Source organism: Dermochelys coriacea, chromosome 2 (genome assembly GCF_009764565.3).
Source record: "Dermochelys coriacea isolate rDerCor1 chromosome 2, rDerCor1.pri.v4, whole genome shotgun sequence".
NCBI lineage: Eukaryota > Metazoa > Chordata > Testudines > Dermochelyidae > Dermochelys > Dermochelys coriacea.
Window position 1 is genome coordinate 189433045 of NC_050069.1, and position 18302 is coordinate 189451346.

Below are 18302 nucleotides of genomic sequence, written 5' to 3' on the forward strand. Positions count from 1 at the left end.
ATCAGTCTGGGGTCCTGGCTGTCTGCCCCGCTCAGCCTGCTGCTGGTCTGGGGTTCTGGCTGCCAGCCCCTTGCCAGCCAGGGTCCCGGCTGCCAGCCCCGCTCAGCCTGCTGCCGGCCTCAGTGAATGGAACTCCAGGCTGGCAGTGGGCTGGTGGTGTAAGATCAGCATTTCAATTTAATTTTAAATGAAGCTTCTTAAACATTTTGAAAACTTTCTTTACTTTACATACGACAATAGTTTCGTTATATAATATATAGACTTATAGAGAGACCTTCTAAAAAAAACCTTAAAATGTATTACTGACACTAGAAACCTTAAAATTAAAGTGAATAAATGAAGACTCGGCCCACCACTTCTGAAAGGTTGCCGACCCCTGCTGTAGATATTCTAAACAAAGTTTTTCATGATATTACATTTTCCAAAAAACTGGAGTCAAATGAGTTTTTAGTGCACATAATTAACTAATTGCAACACACCTTATTATTTGCGGTGATTTTCTTTCATATATGTTCTAAATATGGGCAGAAAACATTCAGAAAAATTCAAACCAAATCCATAAATGCACTAGTGACATTTCCATTTCCATTACACATTAGAAAATATTGTTTTGAGACATCATTGGTACTGGGATCACTGCACGTGTATGGCAACATAAAATTTCATTATGGGCATATTCACTGTGTGTATATGTATTTAGAGTGAAAATGGCTTCAAATCAGATCGATTAGATAACTGTGTCACCTATTGAAATAATATAAATATATTCTGACCACTTATAAAACATGCACAAAAGATAAATGCTTTATCACACATTTAAAGTTTTAATACCAATATTAACAGAGTTAAACTAAAAACAGCTGTCTCACACAGCAACTTTAGATCAGCTCCTTAATGAAGCTTTGCATTCCCATTCATTTCACATGTTCTGTCACATAAGCAAGGAAATGGGTTCCTGGTCTCTTTTCCTATAATGTTGCGGCAGTCTACTATCAGCTCCTGATTGGACATATTGTATGTTCTGTAATTATATGTAAACAGGTTTCAGAGTAGCAGCCGTGTTAGTCTGTATTCGCAAAAAGAAAAAGGAGTACTGGTGGCACCTTAGAGACTAACAAATTTATTAGAGCATAAGCTTTCGTGAGCTACAGCTCACTTCATCCGATGAAGTGAGCTGTAGCTCACGAAAGCTTATGCTCTAATAAATTTGTTAGTCTCTAAGGTGCCACCAGTACTCCTTTTTCTTTATATGTAAAGAGTTTCAAAGGACATAGTATTTTCAGTAGGATTGTTGTTGTTGGAAACCACATCAGCTCTCAATGTTATCTTGAATCTTTTTGTGTAAACCATTTAAGAACGGTCACTTTCATCTGCTGTGTGTGACTGTAGAAGAGTTGACAAATTAGATATTGTCCCAGCTATGCAACTTCAATGACTTATTTTATCTCATATTATAAAACCTGCAGCTTTCCCCAACAGTTCCTGCTTACAATGTTTCTACTCTAAACAGTTTTCTATAGCTTAAAGGTGAAATGAAATATTTTACAAGCTGTCAGATCCCAAATAATCACTAATACATAGACATAATTACAAAAAAAAACTTTCTATCCAGTTTTTTTTTTAATATATAGCCATCACCATGGTATCCAAAATGGACTAAATGGCTTTCCCTACATAATCTCCAAATTCACAGTTCAGAGATTTCTTTCCTGTGCAAGATCTGATGCAAATCAGTAAGGATCCAATCCTGTAACCCTTAATCACAGAGCAGTTCCACTTAAGTCAGTGCTTACAGGCTTCATCTGCATCCACTGAGGGCAGCAATCAAAATTCCCATGGCTTTACTAGGTGCTGGGTCATACACATAAGGACTACAATAAACAGACCCAATCATTCAGCCCATACATATAGGGGAAAAAATGTCAAGTTGTAACTGAGTTAAGGTCAGATTTTAGCTCCCAAGTCTTTATACTGTTTTGACTGTTCGGGAGGTCAACTCTAACAGGACAAAAATATACAACTATTAACTCAGGTCTTTGGCCACTTAGTAAACAGAAAAAAAAAATTTAAATGAGGGAAATGATTTTAAAGTATTTTGTTTGCAAATGTATTAAGTTTTACATGTACCCAAGTATTTTGCTAATATATGGGATCTTAAACAGCCATTTGTATGGATTTTATTTTGCACACACATTTAAGTTCTCTTTTAAAATTACAGTCCTAAATACTGTGCATGCAGTACCATCTGAATTGAAAAATTAGGGCTTGACTCTCACCTCACACCAGTATTATATAGTCTTCCTCTGACATCAGTGGATTTACCCCAGAGTAAAAGGAGAAGCAGGCCCTAAGTCTCCACCTAAAAGATGCACCTCATTTTTGCTCTAATGTTTGTAAGGGAAAATATGCAAAACATAAAACCATGCACAACTCCTAATCATCATTTTCTTCATCATCAAATGAGAGAAGGCTGCTATTTTTAATTTGTTTAGCTGCATTCTGAGGGGGTGTTGAGTCCCTCTTAGTTTTCTTTGATTCTTTTTTCTTCTTACTTGAACTTGCAGTCAGGCCCGAAAATTTCTCTTCTGATGAACGCTTACTTGGCTTCTTGAACACAATTTTTCCATCATCAGGCTCTGGTTCTTCATCTATAACAAAAGACAGCAAAAATCAAGATTTCCTTTTATATGATCAGACATACAGAACTTCACTCTTCCTCAGCTAAAATCAGCATGAGACGACCTCTGAAATAAAAAAATTCACCAAAATAAAGTGTCCCATTTCCTGTTTACTATAAAGTCATCATGGAGTAATTTCCTTGCTCTGTGGAGTGCATCCATGTATCTGTTTGACCCATTTCTTCTCCCCCGGTAGCATGGCTTCTGTGGATACTGTCAGAGTTCTAAGGAGAAGAGGGACATGCTGCAGAGCGAGAAACAAATCTCTTACAAACAACCTATATGTAGCTCCATCCACGTGTAGAAGTAGAGAGCAACTGTGCCTTTAACTTCTCGGCCTTCATTTCACCCTTTACTGAGGATGTATCATCATCATCAATGTCTCACCAATCTCTCTGAAGGGCTACATATGTTAAATTTATCTTAGTGGCAAAGGGTAGATGTTGTGCATATACTTCCATGAACTATTAAAAACCCCAAGCCTTGACATTACTTCTTTTGTTGTTTTGCAAACAGCTTCATAAGGTCTCTTTACTTTATGCATCTACATAAAGTGTATCTGCATGGGCACCACATTGGATCCTGAAAATGTGGGAGGATTAATGAATTCTGCTCATCTACCTGTGCTAAGGAAGATAAGAATTTGAAATGAAAGACATTCTGGGATTACCAAGGTGGTGGGGGAGAACAACTGCTGCATGAATGTCCATCTCGTTTAGGTAAATGTAAAACCATTGTTATGAATTAGAAGCAAAGCCTCATGCTGCAGTGGCTTACAACTGAAACAATTTACAGACAAAAGGACATTCATGAATCAGAGATGCTGCTGTGCACATTTTTCTTAAGTACAATAATTTATTTTAAAATCAATTGTGCAATAGAAACTTCCTGATGAAGTAACAGCAGTGTTTGTGGTTTACTGATCCCCATTTAACAATGTACTCTGTGCCCTTTTACCACCATTATCATGGGGTTTATAATAGAGAGGAAGGGCATTGTAACTTTTCAGTATAACAGGAAATCCTGTGAAATCTTATTTGAAATTGACCAAGATTGTTTAAAAAACTATTACATTGTTTATATTATATTAATAGTTTTAGGGTCCAAAGAACTCATATGCATCCACAGAGCAGGTCAGACAACACCGCTGTTTTAGTAGTTTATAAGTAATAGAGGAAACATCACCTAAAAAACCCCCCAAACTCTCTCACCTTAACAAATCTTCTCCAGGAGCAAACATAACCTTTAAAGGACTAGGAGTTCCAATCCTGCCAATGACTTATACTGGAGCAGGTACTACAGGCATAATACTGTTCACAAAATGAATCAACTCAGCAGCTTCTTGATTTTGGAAGAAGAGTGAACTTGAGCACTGTAAAATGTAATGGTGGTTCCCATTAATAAAAATTATGGCTAAAGAAAAGCCCTCCAGTAACCTAATATATCTTTATTCACATAAACATGTTTATATTACTATAAAAATTAATTAGCAGGTGTATTGTGAATTATACACAAGATGAATTCGTTGTTCATGCATCCTGTTTATTAATTTGTCTTGTATTTAATACACAAAAATAAACTTAAGAAGCGTTCACTCTTTCGCTCTGGGATGGATAGTAAAGATCTGTTAGGTTTTCACCAAAAATATATCCCATCCTTGACTACCAAAATATCACCACATTCAAATCTTGATACAAGAGACTTAAAAACATTTCCCATGCCCCATCTCTCTATTGTTTAGATTTTGCTCTCAGAGGTTTAATTAAAGAATTCCCTTTATTGAGTGTTCTTTTGTATTTGACAGAACACTGAGCTTTAGTCTATTTGGAAACACAGCTTTGGTTTAACAAGATCTATTTCTGTGGCATGTGACGTGACAAAACAAAACAAAAAAACCCCACACTTACACACCTGATTAACTTTATACATGCGAGTACACCCAATTACCAAGAATATAAGGTTTTTTGTAGGTCCAAGGTCTCTATGCATACCAGCATCAGATATGTCAATACAGCTTTGGGAATAGGATTCATTAGTAAACTGCTGCAAAAAAAGCAAAGGAGCAGCACAAAATATGCTTTGCTCAGTCCTACAAACACAGTGATTTCTGTGGAGTGACAATTTTTTTTTTTTTTTTTAAAACAAGACAACCAATAATTTGTCCATCATAATATAAACAGTTTAATCAAATCAAGTCTGAGACTAGAAAAACTCTCAACGCTTTTTAGTCACTACACTTCTTCACTGTATTCTATGCGCATAAGTTGGCAGAATCAGTTTTAGCACATAGCCTAACCCAGAGACTGAACACCAAGGAATGGACTGAATATACATAATAAGAATAGGGTTGTGGAGGGACAACTACATTAGCATTTATTTTTTTCCAGTGGCTGAATAGTATCTCACTCGAAACCTTGCGTCTCTCACCAACAAAAGATATTACCTCACCCACCTTGTCCGACTACTTAACATCATTCAAGGAGTCAGCATAAAATCATACATGTCAGTTTTAGTCTGACTAGTTCCCAATGGGGAAATTCCAGAATAATAAATATAGCAAAGGAATGTAGTCTAGTACAGAAGAACGGGAAGTCAGAAGTTTCAAGTTCTATTACTAGCTCTTCTTTCTGCTGACCTAGTATGTGACCTGGGACAAGCCAATTCACCTCTCTGCTTGTTTCCACATGTATAAAGTGGAGAAACTGGTGAAAGCTCTTTGTAACCTGGTTTGAGGTCTTTATAAGGAAGGGTATACTAGAGAAAGGGCAAAGGATCAGGGCTATAGCAACATTGTAATTTCCTTAGGGTTTCAAGGACCGAACAATATGGAGTATTTAGAAGTAGCTAGATTGATTTTAGATTTCTTCCTGGAAAGACATTATAAAGTTTTTATTAGATGTTCAAGGACACTCCTTCCAGCAGGGGAAAAAAACAAACAGACCAATTTCAGGCAGCCCTATATTCTCACTTAAAATAAGTCAGTAATGTTAGACAGAGAATGAATCAGGTGAGGAAATGTGGTCTTACCTAAGCAATCTGTGGAAAGAGCGAGAACAGGAAAAAGACTGTAAATCAAATTTATCTAAAATGTTTAAGGAAAGCAGTGTTGATTTGTTAATGCCTGCCAAGAGTGCCTTCTTTCAGCTAGTAATAAACTTCATCTCATTCTTTCTCGGATTACATTGGACTGATTAGTCTTTTTTGCCTTTTATATTTGTGTTGATAACCTCTAGAAATTGATAAAAATATGTCCTGGAAAGGGTCAGTGAAAAACTTAAAGAATCAATTTCAGCGTTTGAAGTTCTTAAAATCCAACAAAAGCCAACACCAGGACTACAAATCAGGAAAAGTGGGATTTCTGACAATGTACTGAAAGAGTTGAAGACAGCAGAAAAGTGAATAGACAAGAAAATGCAGGAGCGCAAAATATAATGTAAAGCATTATTGCTGAAAACAAGGACTAAACTGCATTAATGGACTCTTTTTAGAGCACTGTATGACCTTAGCCATAGTTTCTTTTGCCTGAATCCCAAATCCATATTTTGAAAGATTAAGAGGGCTGCTTTCAAAAACTGAGCTAAAATTCTAACTTTTTTTTTTAAAGTCATCTTCTAAAAAAAATGGATTACCTTTTTGTTATAAGTCACACCTTACAAGATAACTATAACTGAAAGACGGGGGCCAGGGTGGAAAGCAGCATTTTTCTCTAGTTTGCTTACTTTGTTTGACAGCAACTTGTGTAGTCAATCAATTTCTATTTACATGGATCAGTCACACAGCAACAGAAGACAAGTACCACAAAAAACTCACAGGGGCTCAAGGTCACATGTAATGCAGAAAATGCTTATAAATGTGACTGGACTTCAAGTTGTAAGTGTCCCTTTAATGACAATGACTAAAGAGGTTTTGTAGCAGCCTGATGAATTTCTCAATGGCTGCATGACTCTGGATGTTTGGATACAATTGTTTTTAATTGATTAATATACTCTTATCACAGAGCTTTCTCACTTATCCCAGAACTAGTCTTCAGATTTCTCCCTCTATCTCCGTAACTGCCTCACTGACCAATTACAGGAATTCTCCAAACCCCTGTTTTTAACTACATGATACTTGATGTTCCTCATTCATTTAAGGAGGCTATCTAAATGACGTGAAATGTTACTGTAAACTTTTGATAGCCAAAATTGATGTTTAATACAAGGTTTTAGAAACAGCTAAAATAAAGGCCACTTATTAAGGCTACAGACCAGCTAAACAGCAGCTTGAACTCTAAAAATGCTGAAACAGCTCCTTCAGACAAGGGAGCTCTCTGATGCACACACAAGAGATCAGGCAGAATTTTCCCCCCAGCAAATTGAACAAGCCTGGAATAATACTAAGACTTCAATGAGTAAGGACACTTGCTTCTAAGTTTTGGTCATCTGCATATATCAGAATGTCTCAGACCAGATGAACTAGAAAAGCACCAGAAAAATAAATTCTAGCAATTATAATGAATGCAGGGACAAGGTATCTTTTACCAATTACCATTTTTACTTTTCTGCAATTTTATTTTTATTACCATTGACCCTACAATAATTCTTTTCAGAATGCCACATGAAAGAAAATTTAAGCAAAAAGATTGTTGGTAAATAAATAGCAACTTTTTAAAAACCTTTAGCAAGTCCTCCACAGATAAAATGATTTCAGTAGGGAAGATTACATATAAAAGGTTAATCATAGCTAAAGGGCTCACCATGACTGTATTTCCAAAAAGCCAATGTAAGAGCATTACTAAATTTCGCTCTGCCTCAGAAGGAGGCAAAGTGAAGCTGGAACATTAAATCAGCTATTTTTTCCCCCAGATTAATGCAAGAGAATAGTTCATCAGTTTCAGAAAAAGCAAGTCACAGGGAGGACTGTAGCTTGAAATAAAAGGTACAGTTGTGTCAAACTGGTTAGTGAACAAAGCTGTATAAGGAGGAATATCAATGATGTTTAGAAAATCCCAGAATAACATCCCAATCTGATGTTTGATGGCAGGGACCTTTGGAATGAAGAATCACTGTGACCATATTAAATGAGAAGGCAGAATGTCAAAACTGGATAGTTTAGGTACTTTTGAATACTTTCAGCAATATCCTTAGTGTAAATCAGCCTCCATCTGCATCTGGTTGTTGGGCACAGGTTGCTTGGAATCTGTTTGCCTTTGTTCTGATCCTGATATGGTAAAATGGAATGTTAATTCTGGCATTTTCTTCCTCTGTCTCCATTCAGTCTTCACATGACTACAAGTTAATGAACTGTCTGTGTGATATATTATAAACTATTATCCATTACATTCTTTCCACTGTCAACTTAGAGGTTGACAACTTCAAAAATAAAATGTAAGAAATAAGAAATTACTCTAACAATCTTTTCATGATACTTTACTATTTTTAAACATGGAAAATAACTGGTAAAAAACACAAACACAATATTCAAAACCTCTAATAAAAAGAGTGGAGCTAGCCAGTTGTACTTATCAATGGTTAACAGAGACCCGAGTTTGACTCCTTATAACCAGAAATTAGGTTGGCATGGTAAAGATGGTACTGCAGCTCTCTTTGATCATCACACCACAGTCAGCTACATGGCAGTAGAAATTTTCACACGTGGTCCTTTCACAGCAGAAATCTCAAAGCACAGAAGCAAAGCATGCTAGCACTTACGCCGTTTGCTCCCACTGTTAACACAAGTCAACAGGACAAAGGCACGAGATGAACCCATTGATATTACCTGCATTGGCAATCAAGTAAAGTGTCAGCAGCCTAAGGTAATAGGATGTCTAGGCAAGAGAACAGCAGTCATCACAGTGAAGCGTCTCAGAGCCCCTGATTGTAACTAGTACATGGCCCCTTGCAACAGTGATTCTAAAGCCTAAGTTGCAACTGACTATTGGCCATATCACAAAAAACTACACAATTTGCCACAACTGCTAGTCATTATTCAAAAGTCTGAGGACTGAAGATAAATGCAGAGGTGCTAAAGCTCAGGACTAAGCTACAGTGTACAGGTGCGTTTGCATACCATCTCACTGACCCTATTTATGAAAGACAAAAAGAAAAGGAGTACTTGTGGCACCTTAGAGACTAACAAATTTATTAGAGCATAAGCTTTCGTGAGCTACAGCTCACTTCAGCGGATGCAATGAAATGTCTTATGAAAGACAATACTTTTATTCCACACAGATTATTATTCCAGCCATTAGAATAGATCAATTCAGATTTTTTTTTTTTCCCCAGAGTGTGGACCACCTCCCTTTCCATATACGATTATGCAGACCACTTCTCCCTTCAGTGATTAATTGAGGTTCCTGTGGCTGATATATCAATTGTTTACATGGAAAAGTAAAACTTGAAAAAAGCATTTAATGTATTTTTTGGAGTGGTTGAGGTTTTTGACATGCTGAAAAAAAATTTCTAATAAATATCTTTATGAATAATAAGCATAAACCTATTCACACAGTCTCAGAAATGAAGAGTCCTCCCCCATCTCCAGTCTACTAACTAACTGATAAGGCCCATCACTTTTTTATATTTTCTTTTTATATAGATAAAAAGCAAATAATTTTTTCCCAAGTTAAGAACTTAGCCTGTTATGAAGATCAGCCCTGAAGTACTACTACTAAAAAAGTTTCATTGCTTTACTGGCTAGATAGAAATGAAAAATTTTTAAAAACTGGCCGAATTCTGGATTCAATTGTCTTCTCTTCTGTAAATTTCCTACAATTTTGATGCAATGAACTATGACACACCCTCCTTCACAAGCAGTTTTTGTAGTCAAAATTTGTATCTTCTATTTTAAATGGAAGAAAAGAAGAGGAACTCAAGATTTCATTCCAGCAGCCACATTTCAGCTTTTCTGTTTTGGGCTCAATGTTTAGCCTTTGTATTAGATGGGAGGGAGGAAGGGAATCACACTGGATAAACAGGCAAAAATTCCTAGCTTCTCTTAATCATTTTCTTCCCTGCTTCTGTAGTTCTAGTTCTTGATTGTTAATGGATTTCTACTCAGACAGCAATGTCATCATCTGGTAAAAAGAAAAGGAGTACTTGTGGCACCTTAGAGACTAAACACATTTATTTGAGCATAAGCTTTCGTGAGCTACAGCTCACTTCATCGGCACTAAAAGAACTAAACGAACATGTTTTCCTGTACTTGTTTGTTGCCATTACTAAATCATTTCTCATGTTCAACCAACAAGCTCCATTTGAGTCCTTTACTTCCTCCTCTAATTTTCAACTATTTCATCACTTGCAGCATCTTGTAGTGTACATGAGTTAAGATCTGTCTGGAGGAGTATATTTAGGGTGAAATTAATTTCTTTTAAACTGCTCATTTGAGCTACATTTAAAATAATGTTTGGGTCAAAGATTATAATTTCCTTATTAAATTCAAATCTGCCTTTTGGTTTATTCTAAAAATGGAACATCTGATCTTAAGCAGTCTGAAGAAAATTATTTTCTGTACTTTGAGAGAAAAACAGATCTTTTCTATCTTGATAGCTAACTCTTGTCAAGGTTTACATTTTACTAAAGAAGAATTTTATTTTATTTACTTCAATCTATTCAATTGCTTGTTTGCTACCTGTTCTTTCAATTGTAAGCCTGTTGAATGGATAATTCATTCAGATACTTGTTAGTCACTATGCATTAAATTACCAATATGTAGTACTGACCAGCTTTCACATTTCCTGTTTGAATGAGAAACTACCACCAGGTGAATTCAACATTGTGGAGACTGAAAGATGATGAACTAGCCAATTCTATAGAGACCCACATAAACAGATGTCCTGTCTACCTCCAGAAGCCTCCAGATTTTAACAACCCAAATCCCACTAGCAGTTCAAATCTGCACCAATGACAGTTGATTCCACACACTAGCTATATCCTTCTTTTCTATCACCAATAACTACTCATACCTCTTCCCTTCTAGAGACTTCCGTAACTTTCTTATTGTTTCTAGTAAGTTTAACAGGCATAAAAATGATATGCACATCACTTCTTTCTTAGCATTGTTCATAGTCAAGTTTTCATTCACAGATTTAAATTAAATCCTAATGTTCTGAGGATCATATATTTTAAAGTTTCTTCTATGTTCATTTAAATGTCAGAATGTTAAAAAAAAAAAAAGTTAATGAATAACCTGCTAGTGGTGTTTGGTTTAAGGGAAGGGGAGAGGAAACCAAAAATGACTTTCACAAAACCATGTTATTTTTAGCTTATTGCCATTTTACAGCTGGAACCACAGAGCCAGCATTATGTAACTAGTCCGGTCTCTGAAGATCATAGGCAAGTGCTATGTGAACTATAGAGCTCAGCCTGGGAACCACTGGGGCAAATTATTTAAATGAGGAATTCTGAATTGTGAATCAGAGATAATAGAAAACTGTAGAAAATTAATCTTACATCTTCAATGCTGTTCCTTTATTTGCTTACTGTGTCTTTATTTTGGGCTATATAGAACAAAAGATTAATATTCTAAAATTCATTCTGCCTTAGTACTTACCTGATTTTGAAGCATCTTTGATTTCCTGTTTAATTTTCATCACTTCTTCTGGGGTCAGGTCCCCTTTTTTCAGTACTACCACTTGTGGTTGTTCATCTTCTTTGTCACTGCCACTCTCACCATCTTCCGCAGGAGCCAGGAGCTGCTCTCTCTAGATGAGAGAGAGAAATAAAAGCAACTCTGATCATCATATCAAATCAACTTTTGTGATAAGGTCAGTTAGGAGAGAGATTTGGCCATCCGTGTCAACCTTTCTCAATAAGCTCTGCCCAAATAGCCCAAAGTTATAGTCAAATCATTCAAGAGAACAGCAGACACACTAATCAGCATGACATCAAACTCAGAACAATATTACTTGCCTTTCAATCATGTAACGCATCATCACAGAAGTATTTATGTTAAAGTCTAATTTAAAAAAAAAATTTTAACATTTTCCCCTTTTCCAATATTTTTAATACCCTCTTAAGACCTAAAGAGATTCCTTTCCGTAGCAATTCTCTCCATTTTCTATTGGGCAAATATTAACATTTTCAGTTAGCCATGTTGATCAGAGTTCCCCCCCCCCCTTTGGTTGCTTGCTTGTTTAGAATAATCAGTAATGTCCATTAAAACCAGAAAGCTCCAGAAACAGCTCTTTTTGGTTAACATGCTCCCTCTGCTGGCAAATTCTGCCAAAGCAGGTAGTGTAGTAGCTTTTTTTTTTAAACAAAAATGACAACACTGAATTTTAAAATATTGTTTAGAAGCTGGAGGAGAAAACTATCCACTTTAATATAAAATTATTTTTCTTGCTGTTAAAAACAACACCTTAGATTACTATTTTTCCTCTAATCGTTCAGTAATAAGATATTTCTTCCTAATTTGTTTACTTTAGGTCTTATCCTGTGCTACTGAAGTAAACTGGAGGTTTTTTCCCATTAACTTTAATATGAGGAGGATCAGACTCTTTATGCATTCGACAGCACTTTAGGCATACACAATATCACTGTGTGTGTTTTAAGAACATCAGCAGGGATTTCAGGTCAGGTATAGTACCTGAAATAACTTTATAACTGGGCAGTCAAGTACTTTGGGAGGCTGACTCAGTTTGGCCAGGTTACTTCCTTTCTCCCTTCCCTCAAGGTTCATTTGGGCCCAAACACATGCACCTAACAGTAGCACCTGGCTCCTAAAGGCCATTAGCAATCAGAAGCTGGTTTTCCTCCTCCCCCCCACTGCTCCTGCTGGTGATGGCTCATCTTAAGTGATCACTCTCCTTACAGTGTGTATGATAAAACCCATTGTTTCAATAGAAGGGTGTGCTGTCTTCCGGGTGCTAAGATACGGGATGTAGACCTGAGGTTGAAAAGGATCCTAAAGGGAGTGGGAAAAAATCCGCTAATTATCCTTCATGTGGGAACAAATGATACGGCTAGATTCTCGCTGGAAAGTATTAAGGGAGACTATGCTAGGCTGGGGAAGACGCTTAAGGAAATTGAGGCTCAGGTGATCTTTAGCGGGATCCTTCCTGTTCCTAGAGAAGGGCAACAAAGGTCTGACAAGATTATGACTGTCAACAGATGGCTTAGGCAGTGGTGCTATAAGGAGGGCTTTGGGATGTATGGCCACTGGGAGGCATTCACGGACAGAGGTCAGTTCTCTCGGGATGGACTTCATCTGAGTAGGGAAGGAAATAGACTTCTAGGATCGAGGCTGGCACAACTGATAAAGAGAGCTTTAAACTAGGAATTGGGGGGAGATGTCCAGGTAATCTCCACGCCAGATTTTAGCACTGAGGGGGAAGAAGACGAAGTAAGAAAGGATACAGCCGTGGGTAGGAGAATGTATATAAGGAGCGAGGGCAGTGTGGATACTAGTCTAATAGGTTATACTGGCTGTAGAATTACTGTGCCTAATAGGGTACAAAATGTGAGCGAGGCCAAACAGCAAAAATTAAGATGTTTGTACACCAATGCGAGGAGTCTAGGTAACAAAATGGAGGAACTAGAGCTACTGCTGCAGAAGTGAAACCAGATATTATAGGGATAACAGAAACATGGTGGAATAGTAGTCATGACTGGACTACAGGTATTGAAGGGTATGTGCTCTTTAGGAAAGACAGAAACAAAGGTAAAGGGGGTGGAGTAGCATTGTATATAAATGATGAGGTAGAATGTAAAGAAATAAGAAGCGATGCAATGGATAAGACAGAGTCCATCTGGACAAAAATTACATTGGGGAAGAAAACTAGTAAAGCCTCTCCTATGATAGTGCTTGGGGTGTGCTATAGACCTCCGGGATCTAATTTGGATATGGATAAAGACATTAAAAAGGGCTCTAATAAAGTAAATACTAATGGAAACTGCGTGATCATGGGAGACTTTAACTTCCCAGATATAGACTGGAGGACCAGTGCTAGTAATAATAATAGGGCTCAGATTTTCCTAAATGTGATAGCTGATGGATTCCTTCATCAAGTAGTTGCTGAACCGACTAGAGGGGATGCCATTTTAGATTTAATTTTGGTGAGTAGCGAGGACCTCATAGAAGAAATGGTTGTAGGGGACAATCTTGGCTCAAGTGATCATGAGCTAATTCAGTTCAAACTAAATGGAAGGATTAACAAAAATAAATCTGCAACTAGGGTTTTTGATTTCAAAAGGGCTGACTTTCAAAAATTAAGGAAATTAGTTAGGGAAGTGGATTGGACTGAAGAACTTATGGATCTAAAGGTAGAGGAGGCCTGGGATTACTTTAAATCAAAGCTGCAGAAGCTATCAGAAGCCTGTATCCCAAGAAAGGGGAAAAAATTCATAGGAAGAAGTTGTAGACCAAGCTGGATGAGCAAGCATCTTAGAGAGGTGATTAAGAAGAAGCAGAAAGCATACAGGGAGTGGAAGATGGGAGGGATCAGCAAGGAAAGCTACCTAATTGAGGTCAGAACATGTAGGGATCAAGTGAGACAGGCTAAAAGTCGAGTAGAGTTGGACCTTGCAAAGGGAATTAAAACCAATAGTAAAAGGTTCTATAGCCATATAAAGAAGAAGAAAACTAAGAAGGAAGAAGTGGGGCCGCTTAACACTGAGGATGGAGTGGAGGTTAAAGATAATCTAGGCATGGCCCAATATCTAAACAAATACTTTGCCTCAGTCTTTAATAAGGCTAAAGAGGATCTTAGGGATAATGGTAGCCTGACAAATGGGAAGGAGGATATAGAGGTAGATATTACCATATCAGAGGTAGAAGCGAAACTGAAACAGCTTAATGGGACTAAATCGGGGGGCCCAGATAATCTTCATCCAAGAATATTAAAGGAATTGGCACCTGAAATTGCAAGCCCATTAGCAAGAATTTTTAATGAATCTGTAAACTCAGGAATAGTACCGAATGATTGGAGAATTGCTAATATAGTTCCTATTTTTAAGAAAGGAAAAAAAAGTGATCCGGGTAACTACAGGCCAGTTAGTTTGACATCTGTAGTATGCAAGGTCCTGGAAAAAATTTTGAAGGAGAAATTAGTTATGGACATTGAAGTCAAGGGTAAATGGGACAAAATACAACATGGTTTTACAAAAGGTAGATCGTGCCAAACCAACCTAATCTCCTTTTTTGAAAAAGTAACAGATTTTTTAGATAAAGGAAATGCAGTGGATCTAATTTACCTAGATTTCAGTAAGGCATTTGATACCGTGCCACATGGGGAATTATTAGTTAAATTGGAGAAGATGGGGATCAATATGAACATCAAAAGGTGGATAAGGAATTGGTTAAAGGGGAGACTGCAACGGGTCCTACTGAAAGGCGAACTGTCAGGTTGGAGGGAGGTTACCAGTGGAGTTCCTCAGGGATCGGTTTTGGGACCAATCTTATTTAATCTTTTTATTACTGACCTTGGCACAAAAAGTGGGAGTGTGCTAATAAAGTTTGCAGATGATACAAAGCTGGGAGGTATTGCCAATTCGGAGAAGGATCGGGATATTATACAGGAGGATCTGGATGACCTTGTAAACTGGAGTAATAGTAATAGGATGAAATTTAATAGTGCGAAGTGTAAGGTTATGCATTTAGGGATTAATAACAAGAATTTTAGTTATAAGTTGGGGACGCATCAATTAGAAGTAACGGAAGAGGAGAAGGACCTTGGAGTATTGGTTGATCATAGGATGACTATGAGCTGCCAATGTGATATGGCTGTGAAAAAAGCTAATGCGGTTTTGGGATGCATCAGGAGAGGCATTTCCAGTAGGGATAAGGAGGTTTTAGTACCGTTATACAAGGCACTGGTGAGACCTCACCTAGAATACTGTGTGCAGTTCTGGTCTCCCATGTTTAAAAAGGATGAATTCAAACTGGAGCAGGTACAGAGAAGGGCTACTAGGATGATCCGAGCAATGGAAAACTTGTCTTATGAAAGGAGACTTAAGGAGCTTGGCTTGTTTAGCCTAACTAAAAGAAGGTTGAGGGGAGATATGATTGCTCTCTATAAATATATCAGAGGGATAAATATAGGAGAGGGAGAGGAATTATTTAAGCTCAGCACCAATGTGGACACAAGAACAAATGGGTATAAACTGGCCACCAGGAAGTTTAGACTTGAAATCAAATGAAGGTTTTTAAATCATCAGAGGAGTGAAGTTTTGGAATAGCCTTCCAAGGGAAGCAGTGGGGGCAAAAGATCTATCTGGTTTTAAGATTCTACTCGATAAGTTTATGGAGGAGATGGTATGATGGGATAATGGGATTTTGGTAAGTAATTGATCTTTAAATATTCAGGGTAAATAGGCCAAATCCCCTGAGATGGGATATTAGATGGATGGGATCTGAGTTACTATAGAAAATTCTTTCCTGGGTATCTGGCTGGTGAATCTTGCCCATATGCTCAGGGTTTAGCTGATTGCCATATTTGGGGTCGGGAAGGAATTTTCCTCCAGGGCAGATTGGAGAGGCCCTGGAGGTTTTTCGCCTTCCTCTGTAGCATGGGGCATGGTTGACTTGAGGGAGGCTTCTCTGCTCCTTGAAGTCTTTGAACCATGATTTAAGGACTTCAGTAGCTCAGACATGGGTGAGGTTTTTCATAGGAGTGGGTGGGTGAGATTCTGTGGCCTGCGCTGTGCAGGAGGTCGGACTAGATTATCAGAATGGTCCCTTCTGACCTTAGTATCTATGAATCTATGTTCTCTGTGTGTATATGTAAATCTCCCCACTGTATTTTCCACCGAATGCATCCGATGAAGTGAGCTGTAGCTCATGAAAGCTTATGCTCCAATAAATTTGTTAGTCTCTAAGGTGCTACAAGTCCTCCTTTTCTTTTTGCGAATACAGACTAACACGGCTGCTGCTCTGAAACCCGAGTTGCAATCTGTTAGCCCACTCACGTAACAGGAAATTGTATGTACTAGATAAAGAGGCAAACAGAAGTGACAATGCAAGTACCGTCTTGGTACTATCCTTGAGTCTAGGTGTTAGTGATGACAACCTTGCTACGAGTGTTGTTTCTTTATTACTGTTCTGGTCTTTTCCCAAAAATCGGGAGTAGAACAGAATACATGAGATGCTCTATAGACAGTAGTTTTATTCTGTTTGTACAGTGGCCTAGAACAATAGGTCAATGATTGAGATTTTTAGGTACTATGATAATACAAATGATAAATAATATTTACCCAGCTAACTAGAGCTCTGGTGTGATACTTACAAGCTAGGGCCTGATCAGGCCCTTAGATGCAATTAACTCAGTTTTTCACTTGTCTATCTTTAAAGATGACAGTACCACTATAAGTACAAATTACTCAAGTCCTCACTATAAACAGCACAGTTTCTGGACAACACAGTAAGGGGAAAGAGAGAGAAGCAGCTCATTTGGGGCTAGACTCTTTTCTCCTTGAACAGGATAGTAAAATAGGGGGAGAGGGCCATTTTTATTTTAAGAAGGAGAGAGAGTTTGTGTTATAAGCTTCAAGGCAGTTTGGAAGGCTGCTTTAAGTTATGCACACACTTTTAAAAATAACAGTATTAATTGACAGCATTTACTTGAAACAAAGTGAGTTAAAAGCAATTTCAGATACTATATCTACCTGTGTCCCTCATGCCCACTTGTGATTTTCTAGACAGTTTCCCATTTTAAAAAGCATTTACCCTTCTCTGCTCCTGTGCGAACCACCCACACAAATAAATAGGATTCAGAGTAGCAGCCGTGTTAGTCTGTATTCGCAAAAAGAAAAGGAGTACTTGTGGCACCTTAGAGTTTCTAAGATGCCACAAGTACTCCTTTTCTTTTTGCAAATAAATAGGAGTAACCCACTGTGAAACTGACTATACACACAGTAAGAAAGGGAGTACTTGTGGCACCTTAGAGACTAACAAATTATAATTTGTTAGTCTCTAAGGTGCCACAAGTCCTCCTTTTCTTTTTGCGAATACAGACTAACACGGCTGCTACTCTGAATCCTATTTATTTGTGTGGGTGGGGGCTCCCTTCGATCTAACGTTACTGGATCTTGCCCTACCGCCAACGAGTCAAGGAGGGCTGGGGAGACGCTTCTCCCTGCTGGGTGGGGGGAGCCCTGCGCGGCTACGCCAGCCACCTCTGCCCAGGGCACGGGGGGGGGGGGGGGCCGCTATGGTCACACCCGGGGCAGCGGGACTCTGCCCTTGCGAACGCCAGGCTCGGGGCTGGGGTAGGGCCACGCTCAGGCTGCGCCACAGGCCGGGCGGGGGAAGGTGGGACGTTAGGGCAGCTCCTAGCGGACGGGGGTAGACGGCCGTGCTCGCCCAGGCCTCCAGGGAGCCCATCCCCGAGTCTCGGCAGCGGGGCGGGCTGTGAGCGGGCTCCCCGAGGGGCAGGGGCGGCTTATTACCTTGGTCTCCACCGTGGGCCCCTCCCGATAGCCGACCTCCCTCTTGAGGCGGCTCAGGAAGGCCGGCTCGGCCGGCGGCACGTACGAGACCTGCGTCTTTTTGCTCATGGCTGCTAGAAGAACGGCGGCGGCGGCGGCGGCAGGGAGACCAACGACGCACTTCCGCGCTGGCCGGGAGCGGACGGTGACAGCCGCCCCGCTTCCCCGCAGGCAGGCGCCACACTGTCCCCGGTCACGTGACAGGGGCTGGCTGTACGTCCAT

At 38.8% G+C, this 18302-nt stretch overlaps 1 protein-coding gene across 1 annotated transcript; it reads right to left on the reverse strand.

Annotated features, from left to right (window-relative positions):
• Window positions 1-803: 803 nt before the first annotated feature.
• On the reverse strand, window positions 804-18182 carry KIAA1143 (KIAA1143 ortholog). The gene is made up of 3 exons (XM_038389236.2): window positions 18041-18182; window positions 11208-11358; window positions 804-2648 (listed from the first exon to the last, which is right to left on the reverse strand). Exons 1-3 carry the CDS (start codon window positions 18146-18148, stop codon window positions 2434-2436), a joined length of 474 nt encoding a protein of 157 aa, XP_038245164.1. The 5' UTR covers window positions 18149-18182; the 3' UTR covers window positions 804-2433.
• Between the last annotated feature and the right edge of the window lie 120 nt (window positions 18183-18302).